Source organism: Talpa occidentalis, unplaced genomic scaffold (assembly GCF_014898055.3).
Source record: "Talpa occidentalis isolate TD23 unplaced genomic scaffold, MPIMG_talOcc4v2.1 talOcc4.12, whole genome shotgun sequence".
Lineage (NCBI taxonomy): Eukaryota > Metazoa > Chordata > Mammalia > Eulipotyphla > Talpidae > Talpa > Talpa occidentalis.
In genome coordinates this window covers 84,501,732-84,521,528 of record NW_023601212.1, presented here as the reverse complement: position 1 = coordinate 84,521,528, position 19,797 = coordinate 84,501,732, and the positions used below count along the sequence as shown (strand labels likewise).

At 44.2% G+C, this 19,797-nt stretch overlaps 1 protein-coding gene across 2 annotated transcripts in view; it reads left to right on the top strand.

The window, feature by feature from the left end:
- Positions 1 to 19,797, top strand: part of BAIAP2L1 (BAR/IMD domain containing adaptor protein 2 like 1) — a 79,839-nt gene that overhangs the window by 52,819 nt on the left and 7,223 nt on the right. For both annotated transcript variants that reach the window (XM_037507133.2, XM_054693707.1), the window contains exons 6-12: positions 1,225 to 1,362; positions 2,343 to 2,495; positions 5,468 to 5,635; positions 7,982 to 8,126; positions 10,612 to 10,819; positions 11,716 to 11,793; positions 13,188 to 13,368. In XM_037507133.2, the coding sequence (XP_037363030.1) occupies positions 1,225 to 1,362; positions 2,343 to 2,495; positions 5,468 to 5,635; positions 7,982 to 8,126; positions 10,612 to 10,819; positions 11,716 to 11,793; positions 13,188 to 13,368 (1,071 nt within the window). The remainder of the gene's footprint in view (positions 1 to 1,224; positions 1,363 to 2,342; positions 2,496 to 5,467; positions 5,636 to 7,981; positions 8,127 to 10,611; positions 10,820 to 11,715; positions 11,794 to 13,187; positions 13,369 to 19,797) is intronic.

Below are 19,797 nucleotides of genomic sequence, written 5' to 3'. Positions count from 1 at the left end.
GCTCCACATCATGAGTGGAGTTGGGTGTGGTGTGTGGGGCCTGGGACCTGGCTTTCCCAGAGGCTGTGCTTAACTGATCTGAGCCCAAGAAAACTTGCCCTGCTGTTTACTCAGTCACAAGTACACATGGGGCTTGGTGTGGTCTCTACACAAATGCAGAAAACCAAAAAGTTCCCTTTGGGCTGCATGGGGTCATTTTTACTAACTCTTGGGATCTTTGTTTAAAAGCATAGAAAAAATGTTGCAAGGAATCACACCTGTCCTGGAATGCACTGTGTTCAAAGAACATGCATGTGTGGAGGGCACCTTGTCCATGTTCGTGCAGCTGTTGCTTTCACTAACCACACTTCAGGAGGTGGGACGTGCGTAGGGTAAGGTCATCTGAGGCTCCCTGGCCACTCATCAGAGACCTCTCCTACATGGTGTCCCTTGCCTATCTCCTGGTATTGTGACTTCTAGCAGTTTTCTCCTTCTGCCTGGCCTTGCAGCCCCAGCACAGTGTCTGCTGTGGAGTAGTTGCTTTTTTTTTTTTTGCCACCTAAAGTCTCCTTTCTTCCCATGAAGCCCCCCACTGTGGCCGTAAGTGGCGTGGGTTACCCTGTTGGTACCACTGCCCAGGCGTGCAGGCGTGCCCTGTGTACTCTGACAGAAGGCTGCTGAGTATATTTAACACTGAGTGCTTTCCATAGACAATCTGATGTCTTCCCCTCTAGAAACTCCTCACTGTACAAATTAGAAGGAAAAAGTGGATTTTAGAGAAATCCAGTCATGCTGAGATCACATAGGACTGAGGATGAAGCTAGAATTCTAACTCAGGCCTGTTGGACTCCATGCCTGGTGCCTGTAAGCACTCTGCCACGTGGCACCCAGAATAACAAGAAGTGACCACACTTGTTCATGCTGTTTGTTGAAATCATAAATCTTGCAATTGTCAGGAACATATGACTTAATGTTGTTAATTTCTCCATGGCACTTGCTGACACCCAGTGTCTCAAAATCTTTGAGGAGAGAAGAAATATAAGAAGGAAAAAACATTGTTGTCTTCAAAGAGCTGCCCCTCTGGTGTCCCCTCATCCAAATGAGAAGCTTCAGGACAGACATAGGGATGGCAGTATGAAGTGAGGGTGAGGTGTGGGCCACAGTCACGCCCAGTGGAAATGTTAGCAGAAGTGACCAAATGGCAGTTTGTATGTTGTTGCAGTAAAATAAGTATTTACCTTACAGGTAACCCTCAAAAAATACCAAACAGAACACCGGAGTAAATTAGATTCTTTGGAGAAGTGTCAAGCTGAGCTGAAGAAGATCAGAAGGAAAAGTCAAGGAGCACGAAATGCACTCAAATATGAACACAAGGAAATCGAGGTGAACTTTTCATAGCTACCTTACTTTGTTGTTGGCAATTAGTAGGATTTGCAGGGATGCCTACTTACCAGGGCACCCACCCATTGCTATGCTGCTGTTGAAGTAAAAAATAAGCAGTTGACTTTGCATGAGCTGAAGGCTACAGAGTTTTCCAGAGTTAAGAATAATCAGTCAGTAGGTAGCCTCCTGAAAATATTGGCCTTTTCAGACCAGGAAAATGAATAACTATAAGAAAGTGAAAATCAGAATCAACAAAAAACTATGAAACAGAGACACTTTTTGGGGGGTGGGGGGCGGGAGGGGAGGGATTGGGATCAGAAAGGGGGGTTGCAATTGTATGGGGAATATAAAAATAAAATTTATTATTTAAAAAAAAAAATGGTTAGGGGGGAAAAATAGTAACAACAGAACAATGCTCTTCTGCCAGGTGTGAAATAACATGATATTCTAATTGTAGTGTCCATTTGGTTTTTAATTTCACTAATAAAAAGTTTTCTGGAAAAAAAAAAAATATTGGCCTTTTCTCCTGACTTGAGGAGGGTAAGGGGCAGCAATCATTAGCAGTTGCTTTCCCCATCTGACAATTGTGGAAAATGAGGCATGAGGCCTACGTTCAGCCACATGATTGGCATTTGGAGTTGGGATTTGAACTTGAGCTTTCTAGCTCCACAGCCCATGATTTTCCAATAGAGCATAATCATACCTTTGGAGCACAAAGTCACATTTTGTGCGAATTGCTCAATGGAAACATCAGGCCTTTGGCAACTTCTCTTCATGGGTGAGTCAGGGATCTTAATGAGTATGATGGTATCTGCTCGTCAGGTTACAACTTTGTTATTTTGTCTAATGTTTGTCTGCATTTAGTATTTGCTCCATTACCAAAATAGACTAAATGTAAAGTTGGCAGAAGATAAATGTCAGGCTGTGCAGCTGTTTGATTCCTCATGTCATATACGCGTAATTATTATTTCTTTTCCTAGTATGTAGAAACCGTTACTTCTCGGCAGAGTGAAATCCAGAAATTTATTGCCGAAGGTTGCAGAGAAGCTCTGCTCGAAGAGAAAAGGCGTTTTTGCTTTCTGGTTGACAAGCACTGTAGTTTTGCAAATCACATACATAATTATCATTCACAGGTGGGTGTAATGGCAAATTATGCTAGCTGCATTAATTATGTATTTATTAATATCAATATTATTGGTTATAATTAATATAATTTTAATAATTATTGATAGTGTTAATCTTAGTAAATTTTTCGTTGATCATTAATAATTTTGTTTCATAGTTAAATGCCCTTGAAATACCTCACTTCCACATATGCCCTAATATGAAGTGATGAGCCTATTTTGCCAATGAAGACTCAAAAGAAATAGGTTTTTGCCAACTTGAAAATGTAAACTTTTAGAAATTTAGATGAAATGGTCAAATGTCTGCTATTAATAATTAAATTAGTAATGTTTAAAATTTTTCATAGAAAATGCTTAATAATTGACAAATGATACTTTTTCTCAACTACAATATAAGTCAACTTTTCTCAGACTCTTTCTGATGCGTCCCCAGTACCCATGTCTTCCTCAGAGCTGTGGATGAGTCCCAGCGGGCCTCTGTCCACCCACCTGTGTGGTTTAAGATTTTTGCCTTGGGTTGGGATGGGAGGAACGGATGGGCTCCGTGCATAGAGGTGTCCCTGAAAATTGCATTGGAACTGTGGTCACGATCACATCATCATTCCTCTTCACGGGGTTTGTTTCATCATGGAATGCCTGGCTTTGCTGCTCTCCTCCTTGCTGGAGGTTATGACCCCAGGAATCATTAGAAAACATGTGTTGGATTTCTTTTCCTCCTTCTTTTAAAATTATGAATTCTGTTGGACCTATCTAAGCATCCAAAACTAGCATCTACTAAAGTTAAATATTCTTTGTAGTTCACAGTAAAGTAACTTAGACAGTGTTCCATGATATGAGAAACTTTGTAAAAACTTGAGTATAAGGCAACTGCCTCTTTATTCAGGCAGGAAGAAAACCTGACCTATATGTAAGCATGTTATATTCCATAGAGTTTTTGCAACTTTAAAGAATATTTACCTGCCTAATCTACATACCTAGCATCTAAAATTATTACATAAGGGCCTCCCCTGGTGGTGCAGCGGTTGAGCACTGGGCTGCGAAGCTGCCCGCAGCCTCTGCAGCACCAGTTCGATCCCCGGCCACCGGTGAGGGTCCCACATGGCACAACAGATCTCTCCTGCCGCACCCACTGCTCCCCTCAGCAGTGTATTTCATCATTCTGCCTGTTCTGCTCCCCACTCCGGCTGTGGTAAATTCTCTCACCCTCCCGCGCTTCTGACTGTACCCAGTGCTTGTATAAATAAATCTTTTAAAAATAAATAAAAAATAAAAAAAAATAAAATTATTACATAAATGGGCCACGGTCATAGACCAGAAAGATCTTTTCCTACAATGAACTCCCCCAGCCCTGGATACTCACACTGTCATGAGCCAACCTGGTCTATTTCCAGAAAACTAGTTGTTGGAAAAGTCCTCCTTATACTTAACATTGGGTCCCACATTTGCATTTTTTTTTTAAAAGATTTATTGATTTATTTATACAAGCACTGGGTACAGTCAGAACCAGAGCAGGGAACAGAACAGGCAGAATGACAAAGTACACTGCTGAGGGGAGCAGCAGGAGAGGTCTGCGTGCCATGTGGGACCCTCGCCGGCAGTCAGGGATTGAACTGGCACTGCAGAGGCTGCGGGCAGCTTCACAGCGCAGTGCTCAACTGCTGCACCACCGGGGAGGCCCCACATATGCATTTTGGCATGAATCAAATTGACCTCTTTTAAAATGGGAAATTTCTTCAACTCTCTGAAAACCACTCTAAAGTATCCCAGTCCTTTCAGAAGCTCCTTAGATATGGATGAAGCAGGCCCAAGCGACTGGTCCATGGTGCATCAGTTACAGTTCAGGGCGTGAGTGGTTTGGGGGAGGAGATTTACCCTCCCTTAGCATTTACATCAACAGCCCAGCCCATTCCTGATGAACGTAGTGTCTCAGTAAAAAACTTTGTGATTGCTATGAAAATAGCTTCAAGACAGGTGTTTACTTCCCTTTCCCAACCAGATTGCTGCCCTGGAACAGAGGTTTTGTGGAAGGTTTCAGGGAACCTTGGGGAGCCCAGCTATTTTTTTTTAAGATTTATTTATGCATACAGAATAGAACAGGAAGACTGACTGAAATACACTGCTGAGGGGAGCAGCGGGTGAGCCAGGAGAGGTCTGCTGTGCCATATGGGTTGGTCCCTGGCCGGCTGGGGATTGAACTCATGCTGCAGAGGCTGCAGACAGCTTCATAGTGCTGTGCTTAACACCTTGCACCACCACAGAGGCCCCGAGGAGCCCAGTTTTAAGAAGCAGACCAGACTTGTGGGAGCTAGAGACAGCTGCCTCTGCTCCTGGGGCCGTGGGCCCTCACCTCTGTCATCCTTTGTCTCTGCTTTGTAGCCCAGATTCTCTGGAAAGCTCCAGGACTCCAGTCAGACTTTGGGCAGGGTGTCCCCTCAGTACTAGTCCTATACCAAAGAACCTGCCACATCCTGCCTCTAGTCCTTCTGTCTAGTTGATGAATTTCTCAAGCTAGAGATCTGATCCACCCCGCTAACACATAAATCTGGTTCCCCCTGGGGTCAAAAAGTCCACTGCTGGTCCTATCACCTGTGTTTGGAGGTGCTTCTTTTAGAAGGAATGGGAGGAAGAAAGCAATGATTGGCATTTCCAAGGCCAGTGGAAAAATTGTTCAACCCATCCCTTTTATTTTTTTAACTTGTTCTTAGCCATTTACAGTCCCTGTATTAGTCTTGTACTTTGCATTCACACTGAGGGAGAAGATAAATTCCTTAGAACAGAAACCTACATCCCTTTCAGCAGATAACATGATCAGATACTCCTGGAAGCTTAAACTACTCACTGCACTTAACTCAAAGCTCCCACTTAACTCAAAGCTTACACTTCTGGAAGCCAGTAATACATACTCACTGGTATTACTTGATGTACTTTCAACTCTGAACAATGTCCATTTGACTTTAGCTTTGTTTCTTTTGTATTTACAGTCTGCAGAATTACTTAATTCCAAACTACCTAGGTGGCAGGAAACATGTGTTGATGCCACCAAAGTACCAGAGAAAATCATGAATATGATTGAAGAAATAAAGACCCCAATCTCTACCCCAATATCTGGAACACCTCAACCCTCACCAATGATTGAAAGATGCAACATGGTAGGAACTGTTACCTCTTTATTTTCGAATATGTATTTACATGATTTGGGCCAAATTTGCCTAAAGACCAAGGCTGACTTTATGGACATCAGGGGTCCTCCTCATTACTTCTAGGGTCCCTTTCATCCCCTTACCTTCAAATTTGAAATTAGCTGTGTGTTTTACAGTGTGTTTGGCACTGTTACCTCTGTTTTTCATTTTAATGATTCCAGCTTTGTAGGTTAATTTCCAATGAAAAGAGATATATGTCTTAGAGACTATATCAGCAATACCCTATTCGTCACAATGTAAACACCTTAGAAAAAGAAACAGCCACCAAAATATTACAGGTAATGAATGTAAGCATCATAATTTGCTGTCCTTTGAACCTGAGCTTTATTCCTTTTCACATATACACATGAAGATGTGGATCCAGAAGGTCAGTCCTCCAGGTAAAACCATCTGAAATGACAGCAAGAATTAAAGACCAGCCAAGAACTTACAAACTAGATCCATAATAGATCTGTAGCCACATGAAAAGTTTCTGACAACAGGCTAGAAACACTGAAAATCTCTAAAAGAGAGAAAGGCAAGATCAGTGCTTAGAGAATCATAATAGAAGGAGACCTAAGCCTGAGGGTGTGTTGGTCAGGACTCCTGCAGAGGTGGAATAGTAAGCTCAGAGCCACCTGATATGGGACTGGAAGCTGGCTGGGCCATCTCTAGGTGCAGTTGGCTGAGGAACTGATTCAGACCACTAGGCAGGCTGGGCCCTTCCCCTTCCCACTGTGCTAGACAGTGGGCAGCAAGGGCTTCTTTCTACCAGCCAGTGTATTAGGGCTCCAGAGGCATGACACTACCAGAAGTGTTGCCCTTTATCTATTATCATGGAGAAGAACAAGGAAAATACAGAATATACAGAACAAGCAATATACAGTAACAAGAGCTGGGACTTCCATCCAGTACAGTGATGGGCAGAAACCAGGAATCACTGAACAGGTGAGGACACCAATATCATAAAAATGCACCCAAATCAAAGACTAGAATGACTAACATTAGAGGCAACAGAACCGATAGGAGAGAGGAAAAATCTTTAGAAATCTTTAGTATCTAGTTGGTACTATATCAACTAGAGATCTTGGACATTAAAAATGGGATTATTATTTATAGTTAAATGATACAGCTAGTATTTGCTTCAAAATAATCTGGGCCAGGGGGAAATGGATGTGACAAGCTCTCTCTCCCCCCTCCAGAAGCATTAAAAAAAAAAACAACAAACCCAGGTGATGGGTCACAGGTGGTGGTAGGAAAACTACAGGCACTACACCTAAGGGGAGAAATCAAATACTGTCCAAAATTTAACAGTGATGTAAGAAATGCAATTTAAAAAGAAAGACAAAAACAGTAGATGGGTTCATTAATAGAATGGAACTGCTTGGAAAATTGAACCAAAGTACTCTTCTAAAACACAATAGGAAGCAGAAAGAGGACAAGTGTGTAACATGAGACAGGTGGAGACATGGGCAGTATGTCCAGCTGTGCACTCAGCATCACCACCCAGGTGTCTAGTAGGGAGCTCAAATTCAGCTTGTTGAAAAACCAAATGCCTGATTTTCTCTCTCAACCTGCTCCTCCACAACCTTCCCTTCTAGTAAACATCAAGTTTCTCCTTCCAGTAGCTCAGATATAAGCCCATGGAGCAGCATCTTCTCCATGGGCTTGCTCTTTTGTTTCCACCCTCAAAGCATGTCTTAAGTCCAGCCACTTCCCAGCCTTCCACTGCCCTGACCACAACCCCACAGCAGTGTCAGTAGCCTTCTGCCTGTTCATTAATACAGCAGCCAGAGTGACCCTGGATGAATGGAAAAGAACAAAACTACAATAGAGTGTGGTCAAGTTGCAGAATTTGGGGAATAAAGAGAAAATTCTTAAAACTTCCAGAGAGGGGGAAAAATAGGTCATCTTACAAAGAGAACCCCATTAATTCCAGACTTCTTGCTAGCAAAACAAGATGTTAGAAATTAATGGAGCAGTGCACTTAAATTTCTGTGGAAAAATTATTTTAAGTGGAGAATCCTGTAGCTTAATAGTACTTAAGAGAGAATCTAAAATCCAGATAGACCAAAAGTAGATTAGTGGTTGCCAGGGGATGTCAGGAAATGAGGAGTAGCTGCTTTAAAAAAAAAAAAAGGCAAAAATGATAAAGAAAAATGTGGTACTCTTGAAATAATTCAGAATGGTGCATTGTACAACTAAGAGAACTTCGGGGGGAAAGTAGAATTTAAGGCATGTGATGCAGAACAGCCCTGGGGGTCTGTATCATTCCTTTGCTGTGTTATACTCATGTTAATAAAGAATTTTTCACAGGTTGGGAAGGATTATGACACGCTTTCCAAGTACTCCCCAAAAGTGCCCCCCGCGCCTTCAGCCAAAGCATATACCAGCCCTTTGGTTAATATGTTTAATAATCCAGCAATGGTGGCACAGAATTCAGAAAAGATAAATAATTCAGGTAAAGTATTCAGTTTCATTTCCTTTAAAATATATTTTTAAATTTTTAAGATAGAAATTGTAGGTCAATGTGTTAGGAGATAAACACGTATGGTCGCGCACACTTAGCGCTGACTTTGAGGAACACCTCAAAACAAATAAAGGTTGGGGTTTATATAAGACCATTAGACACTTTATGAGTGACACAGAACTTGAGTGCACATACTGATTATTTATGAGTGCACATACTGAGTCTCTGGGCTGACTGATGTTTACGTAAACATCCCATTGAAAGGAATTGTGTTCGAATGTAAATGGAACGTAATATTCAAACCGCTCACTGTGTTCCATACTTGGTGGCCACTGTAATGTGACAGTTCTTTATTGACAAAATTATAACTGGTTTCATTACAAGTTATAAAGTTGTGTGAAAAAAGCACAGTTATTAATCTTACCAGTAGGCTTAATTTGAGTTAAAATCAGTGTTTTTTATCATCACTAACAGACCATTTCATGGTCTGGAGACTTAAGTTCTAACTGTTTACATTTCTTAATTCTGTTGACTCTATTTCAACAAATCGGGATCAGTTAATGTTTGCTGACATTTCAGGCGGCTCTGGTTAGGCTCCACTCTGCCCACAAAGTCTGGCACCCGGGGTCCTTGAGATTATTCCCTGTCTGGGTGTGGGGTGTCTCATAGAGCCTGCCAGCGTGAAGGTCGTGGCCAGCACATCGTGTGCTGTTCAAGAGCCCCAAAATCCCAGCATTGGCAGCTTTCAGGGGAACAGTGAGAGAGCTTTAGAGTCACTGCTGGGAAGAGGAGAGCCCCTAAGTTATATGCTCTATAGAGTTAAAATAGATAATGTTCTGTGCAGCCCAAACATGCCAGTGGCTCTGAGTCTTATTGGCAAAAGTGAACTAGACATTACCAGTAGAATCCATACTATCACAGTAATTAGGGAGTGACATGTTAAGGAAATTGCAAAGTTTATATTGTAATTGCTAAGAGTTTGCAAAAATAAACCAGAAAGATACTGCATCATTTTGAAGTAAGTGTGTTGGATACATTACTAGGCTGGCAAAATTTTAGTACAAAAATATTTAAAAAGAAGGAAAAAATCGGGTTTTGAACCTTCTGTGGAGTCTCCTTATTCCTACCACTAAATTAGGCGCTTACATAAAATTACAATTACCTTTTCTATACGATAAGCAATGTGTCTTCTGGAAAAGCACAGAGTTTAAATGTGAGAAACTTTGAATCCCATTGTCCCCACTGGCTCCATAGTTCTAGGCAAGTTGTGTAACTTTCTGAGCCTCAAGTCCTCTCCTGGTACCAGCAGGTGTTAAATAAAGAACACCTTCCCCTCCCTACCCCAGGGTTGTTGTAAGGATCAAATGAGTTCATATGTGCAAACCACCTTGCACTGTTACTATGAGCAATGTTAATGTCCTTCTCCGTCCTGGGTACTGAGTAGGTGAAGTAGTTAGGAGGGTAAGTTTATGACTAGAAATTGAGGGGACTTTTTTGGCTGAAGACAACAAATCATCATTATATTTATGTTATCTAGCAGCTGCTTTTACTAATGCAATGAAGATTGTTTTACAAAAAAATACTTTTGCAATAAATATAAGCAAAACTTATATCATCTGGGTATTCTCGATATTCCATAACCCCTTGGTTATTCCATAACCACTTTCCCAGTTTTTACTAAAATAGTCTTGGAGGGGGGAATGAATTTAGCTTTTTGCTTCAGTTCATCTCCATTCTGATTTTTTTTTTCTAATTGGTTTATAGCACCTGCATTTGAATTGAGACTTGAACTGGCAGTGCAGTGTTTTGCATCGGGTGCAGTGTGGGCTGTGGGGCCAGCTGCTGCTTCTGAGTCCTGGCTCTGCCTGCTTAGCGATGTTCCCTGGCAAGTCACTGTGAGGGGTAACTGCACCCTCAGCAGCCGTGAAGTCCTGAGCTCGTGGACTAGCACCTAAGGGGGCTCAATAACTATTTGTTCTCACCATGCGCCAAGCGGCTGGCAGAGCAGCGGGGCAGACTCCTTGGGAGATCTTCCGCATTTCCATTTTTCTCCTTTAGTGGCACTAGACGTTGGGCAGTTTGTTTTCAATTAATGCTTTAAACTGCCTTTGTCATTTGTACTAGGAGAGCAGGAGAAGGCAAAGCATCAGATATTTCCCAGTGGGTGACTTGCCTCTCAGGGCCATCCTGAGTAAGTCAGAGTTGAAATTTTGCAAACACTTATCTATCCTCCCATCTAGAAAAGACTCTCTAGCCCCAGGGACCCTCTGGGAGACTTCGGGCCAGGCTTCTGCCTGTGTCCCTTCAGCCCCTGTCCACCCAGGCCAATAGGAAGGTAGGGAGACATGACACATTTGGGGTTTCAGTAGAATATGTGCTGTCAGGGTGGGAATGGGTGGTTTCCTGGGGTTGCTCACTTGAATCAGCCTAATTGTCAGTCTCTGGAATCCATCATCACTGTGTTCATGCTTTACAGATTCTTCAGGTGATCCCAGTTTACAGCGATCAGTTTCTGTTGCAACTGGACTGAACATGATGAAAAAGCAGAAAGTAAAAACTATTTTCCCACACACTGCTGGCACTAACCACACCTTGCTCAGCTTCGCAGAGGGAGATGTCATCACACTGCTCATCTTTGAGGAGAAGGACGGCTGGTTGTATGGAGAGCATGATGACACTAAAGTGTAAGTCTCAGAGAGGATGCCACTCGCCGGAGTCACCCCATCTGGCCCTTCAGAGACCTGCTGTCTCTCCTGTTAGCAGCAACTTGTCTTGGTAGACATGTTAGCATTTTAGTCAAAGTTAAGTCCGTAGTTTAGTTGTAGTTAACTAGAGTCACACTGTTCCCGGCCATCTTCCTGGTGTGTGTGCATATATAGATAAATTTGATGCGTATATAGATTAGATCATATGAAGTCACCTCTGAAGATAAAAAAAGATTAAAAAAAAAAAGATTTATTTTTGTTTATTTATGCATACAAGAACTGGGGTGTAGGCCAGAGTACAGGGGAAGGGGGTGAGAGGATCTACCAGAGACAGAGTGGGGAGCAGAACAGGTGGATCTACTGAAATACACTGCTGAGGGGAGCAGCAGGTGAGACAGGAGAGGTCTGCTGCACCATGTGGGTCAGCTCCCTGGCCAGGGATCGAACTCAGGCCGCAGTGGTTGGGGATAGCTTGATAGTGCTGAGACTTTAACCCCTAGACCACCAGGGAGGCCCGTGTATCCTTTTTTTAAAATGTATATCCTGATTCCTTAAGGGTAACCTGCACAGCAGATATACTTTTAGATTTAGCACAAAAATGACTTAAGTAGCATCATCATCATTTCAACCATGAGAATATGCTCAAGCCTTACTGTAGATTAAATATGTTCTCTATGTGGATTATTCAGGTATTAAGTAAACCAATATGGAAAAATGAGAAAAAGGCAATCCATGTAAAATTAATGCTGTATATGAAATGCACACTATGTATTTTATACCAAATTTGTCACCAAGTTGCTTCTTAGCGCCCTGATTGCTCTCTTGTCCGCCCCTGATATCACAGCAAGATCTTTTTTTTCACTCTTCACCTGCAGAAGGGGTTGGTTCCCATCATCATATACAAAGTTGCTGGAAGAAAATGCAAAGGAGATTGTGAGTGTGCCCAAGCCAAGGTAGGATTTGCCTGTGGCTCAGATTCCCCAGGGACTGAAATCTCACCTTTGACATAGTGTTCTCAGGAGTGCCAGAATTCTATCTAGTGTGTAGCAAAAATACCCTCAGATCTTGCAGTGAGTGCTACACACAGGGGTTTCCTTTGTGATTTCTGTTGTCCACAGGCTTTACATACTGACTGTTGGAAAGAAGCAAGACCCAGACCCCTGCCCCTCACCCCTCCCTCAGCCCTCTGGAGCCCTCACTATCTCACACCACTTACTGGGCTAAATCCAAGGCATGGTTTCCATCTAGATCTTACTTAGCAGCCTCTAACACTCTTCTTCTGAAGTCTTCTCTTGCCTTGGCTTCTTTGCACTCTATCTTCCTTCTCCTTCACCAGCAGCCCTTCTCAGTCTCTTTTGGGGCCTCTCCTGCCCAATACTTAAACACAGGTTTTCCATAGGATCCCTCCTCACTCCTTTTCCCTTTTCCATCCTCCCTGGGCCATCTTGCCCTCCCAAGTGAGTTGAACTGTGCTGATAGATAGTGCAGTTAGCTCCTCTGTGCCAGTAAACCCCAAATCTGTACTCTAAGTCATCATCTTTATCACTTAGAAATTTTCCAGAAGGCTTTACATTAATCAGTTCACTTGACCCTCACAGCCTTTAGAACTAAAGTGGAGGAAACTGAGGCACAGAAGGATTTAATGACTTGCTCAGGACACACAACTAAAAGAGGGCGAGCCAAGGCCAGAAGCCAGGAGGACCACCTTCCTAGGCTGCAGCGTGACTATATATTGGGCAGTTCTAGTTGGCTATCTCGTGGGGCCTCAGGAATGACATGTCCAAACTGAACTCATCCACGGCATTCCTCATGCCAAAGAATCCCTCCTGACCCACCCAACTGTCCTCACAGCCCTTGACCACCACAGACACCTCCCAGGGCCTTCCCTCTGGCTGCTCACTGTCATCTATGTATTCTCAGCCCTAGTGGAATACATCAGCTGCCATTGTGCCAAGAAAGAAAACTAAGCATTTTTAGGATGTTAAGATTGTGGGTTATTTTTTAATCTAAAGTACTTGATGCTTTTACTAAGACTTTCCTGTTCTTATTGATCCCCTTGAATGAATCAAAAGCCAGCCCTAATTAAGCTAGTTTTCCTCTCCCTTTGTCCTGTCTTATAAAGAATGTGTTGAATGTACCTTTATAAACCAGCCAAAACAAAAGCGAACAAGAAAGTGAACCAGAAGCCACCTTTCTGCCCTGTGCATGTGTGTGCCGCTTGTGATCTCCTCCTTCCTCACCCTTTTTGATAATTCATCTGTGGCCATTCTCACCGTCAGATATTTAGGATGTTTGGGATTCCAGTGGCAGGATCTTATCTGACTTGTATTCTGCTTTTGGTTGCCAGCCCTGCGCCTGTGAGAAGCATCAGCACAGTGGACTTATCTGAGAAGAGCAGTGTTGTCATCCCCCCACCAGATTACTTGGAGTGTTTGTCCTCAGAAGCAGCTGCAGATAAAAGAGTAGATGTTTCCAAAAGTACTTCTACCTTTAAACCTCCGGCATCCAAACCAGAAACCACATCTCCTGTGAGTAAAGCTGCAGTGCAATGTCCTGTGTGTCCAGACCCTGCGCGGTGGTCTCTGGAGGTGGGGCTGTTACTCCCACCACCTTCTCCCATTTCCCCTAAATCCCTTCTTCATCAGGTAACCTTTCAACTTCGTAACTCCACTCTGTCTTTTGTTTTTATTTTATCTGGTAAATGATCATTTACACACCGTAAGTCCATGGCTTGCCAAATTTTGTCAGGTTCACGCTCTTCTTACTGTCTGTCCATGACGGCAGATGTTGAGTCACTTAATCACTGTTGTCTGCATTTTCTTCCATTTTCTTATTTCCTGAAGGTTAAAGGTGATAACTTTATCTTTACATCTTCAGAAAATGTTGGCTTTGTACCAAATGTCATATAAATACTACACGTGTACCTTCTCTTTAATCCTTAACATCCCAGTCAGAAATGGAGGATGTAGATGGAAAAGTCACCTCTCATTCCTGCAGTTACTGTGTGTGCTGAGAATCAGGCTCTGGTGAGGGCTCTGGAGACAGGGAGGTGCACACAGTCTGTTCCTGGCTTGGGTGGAATTTACATTCCAGTGATAGGGAGCAGATAATAGGAAATACACAAACATAGCCATGAAAGAAGCTATGCAGAGAACTAAAACAAGGTGAGATGGTAGAGGGAGTGTCAGCCTGGGCAATGGCACAGGTGGGGTTTGCTGGGGAGAGGACGCTGAGATTAGCATTCAGGGTGCTTATGAGGGATGCCTTGTAGTGAGCCTGTGAAAGCAAAAGGAAGGCAGCAGTTGGGCGAGTAGACTTTGGACTGTGGTGCCTCCACCATATCGCTGCTACCGAGAGCCCTGTGCCTGGCACGGCCCTTGGACCTCTCTGGATTGGGGAAGAGGGAGGCCAGCATTTCTATACCCATGTCCAGGGTGAGATCTTCAGCCTGGGAGATTCCTGAGGAGCACTGACAACCAAGGGCCCTCCACCAGCAGCAGCCCTGCCCCAAAATAGGCCACACAGGCCTGAAGGGGCCTAGGGGCCTATGACAGTGTCTGCAGCAGAGGGCATCTCTGAGAAGGTGGTGTCTAGGTGAGACCCACAACAAGGAGCCCACTGTGCAGAGGTCAAGGGAAACAGCCTCCCAGAGGGAGCAAAGCTGAAACCCCCAGGAGGACAGATGCTCAGCAAGCTTAAGGAACAGAGGAGGAAGGGATAGTTTCAGGGTGAATGGAGTCAAGAGGAGTCTTGCATTTAGATGTTTTCCTTCAATATAGAGTTTACCATAGAGAAGAAGCAAATGATGATGACTTAGCAAGCAAGGAGCACTGCGTCTGGGTGCCACTGGGCAGGGAGGTCCTGGGAGGTCCCGTCTGATGATATCCTTTGTCTGTGGCAAAGATCACCAGGCAGCAGAGTGGTGCAGAATGTGGAAAAGAAGAGCTGTAGAGCCAGAGTCTTGAAGAGTGAGGACATGAGCCTGTTCCAGGTGGTGCAGGAACAGAAGACAGCCCTTTTTGAGTCTGGCTATGATTGAGAATGAAAGTGTCTGAGTGGGGTTTCTTCAGCAGCATGTTGCTGCTTGGGTTCATAGGGAAAACTAATTAAAAGTTGGGGTTACCAGAGAGATGGTGCTGAAGGGGGGTACTTGAGGGTACCCGTGAGGATGGGGTTGGTGCCCCAGACTCTGGAATCCAAGCTGGGTGGGGAAGCAAGTGGGACATGAAAGGCAAGACAGTGGGAAGGGAGCCGGCAGGTGCACTGGCAGTCCCTGCAAGGTCACACGGCTGCTGGAATGCAAAGAATGGGAAGGAACCTGGCGGTCAGGGCCAGAATGTGGAATGGTCGGTTGGACTTTTGGAGGCTGTGCAGCCGAGCTGAGAGCCCAAGGTTGCAGAAGGGCCAACCAGCACCAAAGCCTGCTTACCTTCCTCCCAGAAGCATTGCCCAGGGCGCTGTTGGTATCAACATTTGGTTCACCGATAAGGCCAGGTCACACTCACTGTTTTTTGACTTTCAGATCTCACGTGGTCTTCTCTAGTGTGTTTGGAGGCTTTCTCTCATGGCTGCGCCCCCATCTCCCTACTGCTGGGGACTTTCATTCAGCTATGGGTGATGCACAAGTGATTCTGTCCATTACATGACACAGAAACTCTCCTAAAAACATGCCCTGCATGTTGACATGTGAGCCGCCAGTGGGTTCAGAGCACGCCCGCCTCCTCTCAGGCCGCCTGGGCACATTTGGTCCAGGAAGTGCAAGGTGTTGAAACCTCATTCAAATGTCTCTGGCTTCTCTTCTTAGCTAAGCATATAGCATGATGTATTGCTCGCACCTTTATTTTCCAAATTACTTCAAACACCTGACTCCAAAAATTGTCTTCAAAAGAATGACACATGATGACAAAAACTGGAGCTTTCCATTCTGCCAACATGGAGGTAGCAGTAGATAGCAAGAAATTGCTTAGAAGGGTAAAGACATCAAATGCTCTTTCATTAAAGGAATACATTTTAAAAGAATATTCCAACTATTTAGAGATGACCGTAAGGTATTCTAGCAGCAGCATAAAATTTCCTTTGCTTTAAAGAAAACCCCACGTTTACAACTCCATGTCCACAAAGCTCAGACTCGGGCAGGCAGGTACACTGCTCAAGTGTGGTGACCTCTTGGTCTATATGCCCCCTCTTTTGTTTGATTTTCAACTTCTGGTGACAAAAAATCAGATATACATAAAAATATAAAGAACAATCGAATGACCTGGTCCCTCCACCCCCAACTTGAACAGTTACCGGTTAATTAACCAACCTTGAGTCCTCTCTCCCTTACCCACTCCCAGTCCAGTTTGAAACTAATGCCAGGCTTTTATCATCTGTAAATATCTAAAAATGTCTCTTTTTTTAAACATAACTACTGTACATCATTTCTTTTTTTTTTTTTTTTTTTTTTTTTTATTTTTTTTTTTTATAGAGGCATGTTTTATTTATTTATTTGTTTGTTTGTTTTGTTTATACATGCACTGGGTACAGTCAGAAGCGCGGGAGGGTGAGAGAATTCACCAGAGCCAGAGCGGGGAGCAGAGCAGGCAGAGGGACCGAAGTACACTGCTGAGGGGAGCAGCGGGCGGCAGGAGAGGTCTGCGCGCCATGTGGGACCCTCCTCCCATGGCCGGGGAGCAGCCGGGGATCGAACCGGCGCTGCAGAGGCCGCGGGCAGCTTCGCAACCCAGCGCTCAACCACTGCGCCACCGGGGAGGCCCACTGTACATCATTTCTTTTAAAAATTGACAATACTGAATATCAACTGGTCTCATCAAATTTCTGACTGTCTCAGTAAAAATTTGTTGGCATTGTTGTTGGAATCTGGACCCCAAGCAGTCCACACACTGAGGGGCCAGAATGTCCTCCGGTGTCTTCTTGTATCTATAGGTCACTTGTAACTTATCTGTAGAAGCAGCAGCTTATGGTCCTGCAGGGGTTGCCAGTCTGGGTGGCATCCTCATGTGTCCACCTTCCCTCACTGCTTCTGGCCTTGTCAGCGTCTATGCTGTTGCTTTGTTTGCGGCTTGTTTGCTGGGGCATTTCCTCACTGGCAGAGGCTAGTCCGGCAGGAGGCACAGGCGCTCGCCCTCTTCTTGTGATGTGGCAGCCCTGCCAGCTGAGGAAGCAAGCACTGCCAGTGCACCCTGAGGTTGGCACCGCCCTGGTGATAGCCAGGCTCCCCCTCTGTGTCTTGTGGGCCAGAGGCTTTAGGAAAAGTCTTTCATTTTCACAGCCTTTAGTTTTTTGGTTTCCTATATAAGAACATTGAAAGGTCCCAAGTAGCTAATGAAATTGTCTTCCTATGTGGGTTCCAATGGTGATTTCAGTTGTCATTGATTTTGCAAATGTTAAAATAAGGAATGTTGATTAATACCATTCTTAATTATTAGAATCTTCCCCCCAAAGGCATGTTTAGCAACTCAAACAGGCATGGAGTCGATAGCTACAGTGAGGTCGCGTTGTAACCGGGTGACATCATTGTAACTAACGCTCGACAGCACCGGGCTGCTGTCACCACCTACACTTCTCTTTTAAACACTATCAGACATGCGAAGAGGTCCATGGGCCAGGGTGAGACCTCCTCATTGGGGTTCATCTGCTGAGCGCCTGCGAGCATCAGCAGAAGCATCTTGGGGGCAAACGTTTGAACCAGGTTCTGAAGGAGGAACTCCATTGGATCACAGCTTCCAGCCAAGCGTCCTGGGAACGGCGGTGGCTGAGTGTGGGGTCTGGGGCAGCAGTCGGAGAAGCTGGGAGACAGACAAGCCAGAGTAAAGCACACCGACCGAGCCAGGGTGTCTGGGCCGCCTATGTCTCCCCTCCTCCTGGGTGGTATCCAGGAGGAAAGGATGGGGGAGCCCTGTTCCTTGGAGATGGGGAGGGTGACAGGAGTGATTTAGAGAATTGACAGAGCTGGTGACTAACTGGTGTGGCCTCCAGGGATAAACTACTGGTCTGCCTTAACTCTGGAGCTGGCCTGGTTTACTTGTGTTTGCATATTTTGGTGCCTTTTTTTGAGGGGAGGGGGTGGTAATCCGTCTAATTTTGAGCTCCAGATCTCTAACATGCCAACATTAAATAGGAAAAACATTTTATTTGAAATTATGTTACACTTTTAACTACTATTGAAAATTTTGTTTTAGAGGTTCTGAGTAATTAAAAACAAATAGGCAAGTATAACTCATCCACTAAGCGTGATCGGATCCATGAAAGACAGACTTACTTTTGGGTTTTTAAAGCACCTACAGTTTAAGAGACTCCCCCCATTTTCACTTTTGATTTAAATAGATTATGATTTACATAAAAAAACAAAAGTCTTTCATGGGGGTATTTATAGATTTTGTGATTTGATTACCTTTAAACATAGAAAGGGATGGCTTCATGGTGAAAATTTTGTTTAGTTTTACAATCAATTGATAAATTGTTCCCACTCTTGAGATAGATGTAAAGGTGAACATTTGAATTAACATTTATCAATTCCCACCCACTCTAAAAATGTATATTTTAATATTTTTCACCTTGAATGTTGGTGTTTGCTAGCTAAGCCTGGACCCATGCTGAGAGAAGGTTGCCTCTGCAAGCTAAAGTACAGTCACAGCTCTGGGTTTTGACCCAAGAACAAAATTCAAGTTTGGTGAGAGTCCCTTGGTAAAAATTTAAACTTCTAACCATTACACTTTATTTAAAATACTTCTTTTTAAAATAACACTTTTTCCTCTATAGAGAAATAAACCAGGGAATTTTTATTTTGATAGAAAATTTGGAAAACAAAATACAAGAAAATTTAAATTATAAGTTCACTTCCAAGGAAACTACCGTTAACATTTCATTATCTGTCCTTTGAGAGCCATATAATAGGTAAATGTATTTAAATATGTGGAGACTTTATCCTCCCTCCCAGCACCCACACCCTGTGGACCAGAGATCTTCTATCTCCTTAGACCTCAGTGCGGCCTGCCGGCTGCCTGGGCTGAGGAGCTGCAATTCCGCACTGGCCCTCCCAACCCACCCCCATGCTCACGTGCTTCCCTGTTATGGGCCTAGTTTTCTAATCTCACAGGAGGCGCTGGGTGTGGGACTTTGTGAGATAGAGAAAAGAGGAAGCACAGGAAGATGAGAATTGTGAAGCACATTCTGAAAGCCCAGTTGGCAGCATCTGGGTATTGCCATGGGAACTCTCAATTGATAAGACAGACACCCTCCCTCAAATGGCACTGATAGATTGCTATATTCCTGATCTGGAGGATAATGGAAAAAATGCTAGTTAATGAGTCACAAAAAAAAAATTTCATTGGCTTTTAAAAATCATATTTTAGAGCTTCTACTGGCCACGGTTTCAAGGGCTTCAGAAGTCACCCTCATCAGCCTTTTCCTTATCTATAGAACAATAAAGGGCACGTCACCTTGGAATGAAGAAGGGTCATGAGCCCAGGCGCAAGGTGCTTCCCAGATGTGCAGGGAGATTAAATGACTGGTTTAGATTCCATTTCCATCACTAACACTGAAGTAGTATTTCAAGATCCTGTGCGAACTGCAACTCAGTCACCAGCGTACTCCCCCGCCTCTCCCCCATGCCTCCCCTGCTGGCCGTATCCTGTCAGACAGGCTGCCACGTTTCTTCACGCCAAGTCCACTCAGGAGTCCTGAGGTCACAGCTGTGAAGCGGGCAGGCCTGCAGCAGGCAAGCCAGGAGATCCAGCACTACCCAGAGACACGGCCCTGGAAGGGGGACTGCCTGGTTACCTCCCACAGCAGCAGCAGGAGAGGCACAGGATCTAACCGTGTGTCTTGGGGGGGGGGGGTTGCAGGGGGAGGTGAGAAGTGCTTTAGCAAAAGAAACTAGAAACTAGAGAATATACGTTTCTGACCGAAATGGCCCAGATCTACGCTGCCACGACCAGCCGAGCACTGAGGACCTG